The sequence below is a fragment of the Vanellus vanellus genome (assembly GCF_965231255.1).
Source record: "Vanellus vanellus genome assembly, chromosome: 10".
Taxonomy (NCBI): domain Eukaryota; kingdom Metazoa; phylum Chordata; class Aves; order Charadriiformes; family Charadriidae; genus Vanellus; species Vanellus vanellus.
This window is the reverse complement of record NC_138915.1, coordinates 13,389,513-13,397,169: the sequence shown is the minus strand read 5'-3', so window position 1 is coordinate 13,397,169 and position 7,657 is coordinate 13,389,513. Positions and strand designations below refer to the sequence as shown.

General features: G+C 46.5%; 1 protein-coding gene across 1 annotated transcript; it reads right to left on the bottom strand.

The window, feature by feature from the left end:
- Nucleotides 1-977: 977 nt before the first annotated feature.
- LOC309675934 (G-protein coupled receptor 83-like) lies at nucleotides 978-6,714 on the bottom strand (the record flags this gene model as incomplete). Its single annotated transcript, XM_082488361.1, has 4 exons — nucleotides 978-1,602; nucleotides 2,103-2,236; nucleotides 4,408-4,533; nucleotides 6,337-6,714. 4 exons carry the CDS (start codon nucleotides 6,712-6,714, stop codon nucleotides 978-980), a joined length of 1,263 nt encoding a protein of 420 aa, XP_082344487.1.
- Between the last annotated feature and the right edge of the window lie 943 nt (nucleotides 6,715-7,657).

Here is a 7,657-nt window from a genome sequence, read left to right as displayed (position 1 = left end):
GGACCAGTGGATATAACTGTCACGCTATTAGACTCAAACTGGTGTCTCCACTGGTACAAAATCAAAAAATTATTTTGACTGTTGACATCTGACTTCCAGTTTAGTATCTCCTATGTAGACAATAGAAATACATCAAAAAAGAAATAGGGTAGAAAGTGCAAAAATAAAAAATTCCTCTGGAACCATTTCTATTTATTGGGTGGGTGGTGGTGTTTGCTGAGCGGGCATTAGTTCAGTCCTCAGCGTAATGACAGGTGGTATATGTTTTAAGAAAGGGTTAGTTCCTCGGCTAGCTAGTGTTTGAGAATAAGCTCACCTGCATACTTTCTTTCTTGACCACAGATTGCAGTAAAAGCCGTGTTTTAAGGCGACTACTAGTAATCCTTACAGAACAAAGCAAGCCACTGAAAGAACACCTGCAAAACCGGAGTGAGCTGTTGTTGTCCTGCTTCTAAGCTGTGTGTAAAGTTGAGAATGGCTATAAATGTTATTCACCTTGAATAAATTACAAACAAATACAAAGAAGGAATCAATACAGTGCTTCTATATGCATAAACAGCCATCTACTTTAAAACAGTGTGCATCTGTTGGCGTGTGTGTAATCAGTGTAGGTGTCCTGGTTTGAGGTAAAACAGAACCAATTTTCCTTTCAGTAATTTTTACTAATTTTCCCCTTATTTGCTTAGGCTGTGAAAGATTTTGTGCGCTGTTAAATAGTCCTCTCAATTTTTGCTGACTGTTCTGATGAAAAAGCCACTCGACACCCCTCGTTCTGGAGCCCACATGTGGGCAGTCCGGCCCTGGAGACTTTTGAAAACTTGACTGGACAAGGTCCTCAACAACCCAAACGAGCATTGAAGTTAGCTTGCTTTGGGTGGAAGGTTGGATTGGATGGTCTCCGGCAGTCCTTTCCAACACCGTTTTTCCCACAATTCTGCAATTACCACACGGTGCTGCCTGGCCATCGGCTGAAGGGTTTAGCTTTCTGCCACAATCGGCTGAACACTGGATATGTCTGTCTTTGCAGAGTTCCTCTGGGAGGACGCCCTGGCCTTCTGGCAGGCGCTGCCTCTTTTATAATGGCAGTTCTCAACCCAGGCGTGCCTGAAAGCGGGGGAGATGGACTGCAGAGCATGACTCTGGGCCTCACTCCTTCGCCGGCACACGCACAGCACGGACTTCAACTCAGATCTGAAGCTCTCATTCAGCCAACAGTAAATGAAGGGGTTGTAGCAAGTGCTGCTCATGGCAAACCAGTGAAAAGCAAAGTACAGAGCGTTGCTACTGTGGATGGCCCTACAGGAGATCAACACCACGTAGCAGTTCAGGGGGAACCAGCATACTGCAAACACAATCACCACCACCATCAGCATCTTCAGCGTCATCTTCTTCTTCCGTTGATGGGCATAGTATTGCTCCATGGTGAGGTCCCCAATGGCATTTCTGAGCCAGAGCTTCTTGGCCACCATGGTATATGTGATGGAGATGACAAGCAAGGGCAGGACATACAAGAGAACAAAAGTAGTCAAGTCCAAATACTTCCAGAAAAGATCAGCAGGAGGAGGGAAGCTGGGGAGACAGACCATTCGTATTGTTCTGTTCCTGAAGATCAGAGAGAGAAAGAACTGTCAATTCCACTACCGGATGCACACAACACCTGGAAGACAAACATCTCAGACATTCTTACGAGTTTCAGTGAAGGTGCAGATAGCAGAACTCATTCAGTAACATGGGGAAGTGCCGCTTTCAATGGAAAATTTTGCTCTAAGTTTGACCTTTGGCCCCAACGAATATATTTTAAACACATCCCCAGGAAAAGAAAAAAATAATCCGTATTGACATCTGTGCCCTCTAATGACGAAGAGCACCTCTCCTCTGTGCCTGCCTCAAATTGCAGGGCTGAATCTCTGAGCCAAAATCAACTGACAAACAAGCCTGAAAGCAATTCCATTGATTTTCACTGTGCTTTTGTGAGAAACACACCACCTGGTCAAAGAGAAGGAAGACTTCTCTGTTTCACCATATTTTCTTTTTTAATAATACAGATGGAAAGATGCGTGCCTTAGGATCATATAAAAAAAAGCACTATGTAAATGTCTTACCCGATATAAAATCTTGTCAAAGTCTGATAAATGGCATGAGGCAGCGAGAAGCAGCTGGCCATAACCCAGATGATAATGATGCAAATCCCTCCTTTCACCATGGACATGCGCGGCTTGAGAGGGTGCATGATAACCTGCAGAGAACAACCAATCCTGAGGATTTACAATGGCTTCAATCGACAAAAACAAGCTGCAAGCTTTAGAAACAAAGAAGGCATCTTTGTTTTATCCGTGTCCAGGAGCGAGCATTTCATGCTGATCACGGAGAAAGAAGCAAACAGCGTGTGCGCTTTCCAGGACAGCAAGGAATGCTCAGCATGGATGTTACGTGTGGCACAAGTTGAAAGCCAAGAGGCTGTTCTGGCTGGTACTATAAGGAGTGCAAGAGGTCTCCTCATTACTACAGACAAGGACTCCAATACAGATGGGCAGCCACGGGGCTCCCAACATTTGGCATTTGGTGGACTCGCAAGACGCAGTGACAAGGTGCTTGAGAACCATGGCTGAATGTAATCCTTGGCCAACATAGCACTAACAAACTTGAAGGCTGGTCTCTTTTATGTTCACCATTTACCCCGTGCAGTACTGGCTCCAGCATGGTGGAGTCCAGGTGGGCTTTCTGCTGACGACGGGTACTTCATCTGACAATGTCTTGGTCACTCTTTCAGCTTCACGTTGCGGTTCGAAGCGCTGCAGGCAGCTCTGCCCCCCTCCAGTGTTAAAAGGCAGAGAGGAAAGACTCATTTTACAGAACATCAGAGAGTATAAGGGGTGGAAAATGCAGAGTCGTGCAAGTATTAAGTGTTACTGCTGGCCCTGTGCCCTGAGCGGAGAAACACGCTCAGTGTCACCCATCGGCTTGGCTTCAGAGACCGTGAGGGTTAGATATCTGTTGAGCTACGTGCGCTATGGATGATTATATTCGGCAATGAAACAATAGTTAAAAATAGAACTATCATGTCATCCAAATGATCTCTTGGCTGATGAAGCCTTCGGTATTTTATGCATGTCTTTTCTAGTCTCATTATAAATACCTACTGAATCGAGCTTCTGCAACTCCCCTGGAGCATCTGTCTGCTCCGGTACCTCTCAGGACTTGCAATATTTTTAGAGGCAAGTGTTGGTTTCTCTTTGCTCGGTGACATCTCCTTACTTCTATTTTTATCTCCTTGGGCCTTACTAGCTAATTTCAGTTCTGAGGAACCTATTCCACTGAATTTGAAGGCAGGTACTGTGTTTGCCCTTAGTTAAGCAAACACTTCTTGATACCCAGCCATGCTTTGCAATTAACCCAGAACCTACTGATGAAAATGAATCGTTATCCAAACGCTTTGCTTTCAGGAACTGGAATGTTGCACATAGAATGGGCAGATCACCAAACTTTTTGTGGTAAAAAAGACAGAAATAGATGATCTATACACTGGCATCACTGTAATTTTCTGACACCAGATGGAGCACGTGCCAGATAATCAGAGTGGAATCCACTATCGTTTTGAACTTCATCGAGCCGTGTCATTTATCATGTGAAATTGCTTTTCAGCAACAACTGTTTCCGTGACTCCAGCACTGCAAGAAAAATACACAGCCTGCCTGAGAGCACACCGTGCAGCATCTGCTCTCCCAGTCCACAGCATTTATCGGCTTAAGCAAAACTTACAAACTGCGTTATACTTCAAGGAAACCCTTCGGTTTGCACTCATTGCTTGACCTGTAAGGTTTTCCTGGTTGGGATTCGCCAAAAAAAGTATCGGGAGGGGAGGAGAGGAGAATTTCTCACCTTGAACTGAATGTGGTGACACAGTTCTCACTACTTCCAGTCTTAGGCATCCCAAAATAATGGGGCAAGCCTAAAAACTGTAAGACTCTTCATAAATAAATGCTGAGATAATGTATTGGCTTTGCTGGTGTTTGAACTTCAAGAATATATTCCCGCCGTGCTTTCAAGGCTGTACTCCCCAGAGCGACTGAGGAGGGCAGGGAGCCCTGGAGATCATCTAGCCCAGCTCCCTGTGCAAAGCGGGGCCAGCTGGAGCAGGCTGCCCAGGGCTCTTTCTGGTTGGGTTTTGGGTATCTCCAAGGACAGAGACTCCACAGCCTCTTTGGGCAACTTATTCCTGTGTGTGATCACCCTCACTGTAAAAAAACGTGCGTTTTTTGTCCACCACCATGAAAGCTAGAGTCCGCCCCTCCATTCCTTGACTCCAAAGACAATGCAGGTTCCCAGCTACTGGGATTTGAAGGGGGAAAAACTACATATTTAGCACCTTATTTTCTAGCAAAAACAGGGGTGATGTATATCGCATACCTGATGCCGATCCAGAGCGATGGCAGCGAGGGTCAGCACGGACACATGAACGGAGCAGTACTGAACAAACCGGCTTATGTGACACATCAGCTTTCCAAAAACCCAGGTACTGCTTACAAACCGCACCTGAAGAACACACAAAATTGGATCAAAACAGTGTGCATTATCTGAAGAGCAGCAAAAAGTCTCCCCTGGAGTATAGTCAGGAAGAAACGCTTCAATATAGTTTCCTCATGCTTTGTAGAGGCATTATACTCAGTTTTTCTGGGGAAACAGAGACTACGCGAGAGGCTTTGAAACAGAGGTGAGATTTATCACACCGAACAGACAAATGCCCCTCAGTAGTGCTCTGTGTATGTGTGTTTGCACGTGCAGGTGTGCATGTAACATGGCCCTTCTGGAAAATGTAAAGAAATCTTTGCTCACCACTGTAGGGAAAAATGGTAGCTTGCCTCCTTAAAAACAGTTGCACGGCTGTCATCGTTAAAGCATTTGAATTTGTGGATGCTGAAAGTTGCATGGGTTCGAAACTTAGTGAGACAAATTCATAGAAGAAAAAATCATTGGGAGCATTGAAATAGGGAGGTAACAGCTCTGGGCTAGGGACCGCCTGCCTGTGGAGCATCCCTGCCTACCTGCCCCGTGTCTGTACTCCTCCTCCGGGGTCTGCAGCTGCCACCCACGCACAGAAGCAGGACGCGGAGCTGGGTGGCCGGGTCTCGCTCACACGCTGATTTCTAAGCCCGACTCTCCCCTCGTCACGTTGTGTAAGATACATCAACAGCAATTTCGGAGGTGTCAATTAAGTTACACAAAAAGAGAGGAAAATTTTACCCTCCCGTTGAAAAAGCAACTCACACTTCACAACTTTCCTCATTGATCCGACCTCTGCAGGTACGGGAGCTGTCTCCACCAGGGCACGAAATCCAACCGCTCCTGGGAGGGGAGGGAGGCATGGGGCATTTAAAGCCCCCCTGAGACTGCAGCGGCGAGGGCAGCGTGGCAGTTCTTACGAGTTCCCAAGAGGTTTTACTTATTGTGGCTTTTCTGCAGAGGAGATTATTCCAAATAATGGGGTTTGTCTCACTCCCCTCTTCTTCCTGACTGCGCAATATTTATTCAAAATTAATGCAACTCATTCTGGAAGCAGATTAGGCTAATTTGAAATAAAGCACATTTACTACATAACATCTGTCCACACAGAAAATTAGTCAAGACTAGCTAATCTGTTTGCAGTTGATCTAATTAATTTCCCTATAGAGACAACTCGAGTAGTAATGACTGTCACTGAATGTGTAGCAATGTGCTGTTTCTTTGAAGTTGATGTAAAGCTCTTCCCTAAGAGACATTACAGTTGCCTAATTACTTGTGCCTCGTGTGTGAATGTTGTGCAAATACACAAGAGGGCACTGTCCTTTCCCTGAATGGATTCCGGGATGCGAATCCCATAAGAACAAGGCAGAGAAATCCCACCAAAGAAACAGGATCAATTTAAGAAAAGGTGCGTTCAAACTGATAATTCAGGAACTGCCTTTGGAAGGCAGAAGAAAACACCGTGGACAGCTCTGGGCAAGGGCTGAAACAGGGATATTTGGGATGCTCTCGAACCAGAGGACTGTGTGAAATTCAGCTATACAGAGAGTCCTACTTACATCTTGTTTATAGATTGTGATAGTGGGGCAAGAAATGAATCCCTTCAAGTCTTCCCACCTCATTCTTTTAATATATTTTTTTATGTCTTATATTATTTAGTAACTGAAAATAAGGGGGGGGGGGGGGGGGCAGGACTGCAGCTTGTCCAGGAGGCAAAAGGGGGGGGGGGGGAAGAAACTCTGCGTATTAACCTGTTACTGGCCCATTCAACAGATGTGTACAGAGCTGACAGGCACACACAGACAGCAGCAAAACACAGACAAGCCAGATGCTCACCAGCGTGAAGGGGGTGTTCAAAATGGTGATCATCACATCGGCAACGGCCAGGTTGACGATGAAGAGGCTGGTGGCAGAGTGCATCCTTTTGTTCTTGATCACCACGTGGCACACCAGGATGTTGCCGAAAAGCGAGATGCAGATGATCACAGAGTAGGCTACTATCAGCAGCGCCTTCACCGTCCGGCTCTGGGACTCGCCCTCATACTTGGTCCCGCTGTCAAAGTCTCCCAGGTCCTCCAGGTCCAAATCACTGTGGAAGAAGGATTGGTTAGGGAAGCCGTAGAGGGCAGAGAAGAAGTTGGTCGTGTTGTGATTCTCTGCTCTCCAGAAGGGCTTGGAGATGTACTGCAAAGGGAACCACGTGTGCCTACTCATGACTCTAACCCTGCCTGCGTCCCCGGGCAGGCTGCGCGCTCCTCTCTGCCCGCCTTCCTAGCAGCTCAGGTGCTAAAGTCCGTGGTTGCAGGCGGGAATGCACAGGCTTGCATTTTAAAAATCTGCCCCGTGGCTGTAAACTACATGAAAGAGTTGACAAATGGGTCCTTCTTCCTGAGCTGATTATACATGAGCTTTGCTCCAGGGACTCTCCAGCTGTTCTTCCTTTTTCAGTCCCATGTGTCCTACGTACAGAAGCTGACAGCTGATTCGGATGCTGAAATATCAGAGATCCCCAAACACTTTCTCTCTGCACCTAGGAAGAAATCCTAGTGAATATTTCCTTTGGGGCACTGCTCTGCTTCTCTCCACCACTTCTCCTTGGAAATCTGCTTTATTGGTTTTCCACGTAGTCCTTCATCTGTCAGGTCTCCGTTTCCCAAGAGTTTTCAGAGCTTGTCAGAATCGGTAAAGCAAGGGCTGCCTTTCCCTTTTCTTTCCGTCCTCAAAGTATCTCTGAGTTATGCACTGAAGCAGCTTTGCTCAGAGGCTGAGTGGTCCCTGCTTTCCCTGTGATATATACAGCCTGCCAGATGACACACCACATATGAAATAGCCAATAGTGTATCTCTTCCTAGTTTTCTCCCGAGGTGTATTGCAACCCCACACATAAACGATGGGAGAGTCTGACATGTGCAGATCCAGCAGAGCAGCAAAACACAGAGAGTGGATGTGCCCTGATCTTCCCTGTCTCCTCTCTCCTCCTCCTCCTTTCTGGGTACCCAGCACAGCAGCTTGTGGGGTGAAGCATCTTTATGGATTTGCAGCATCTGCCTTTCTCTCCGTTCCAGAGTTTTAGCAGAGAGAAAACATCGAAGGATTTCTGCCTCCAGAGAGCTCCCGGCTTTGTGTGTGGCACTGTCCCCTTCTCGCTCTCCTATGC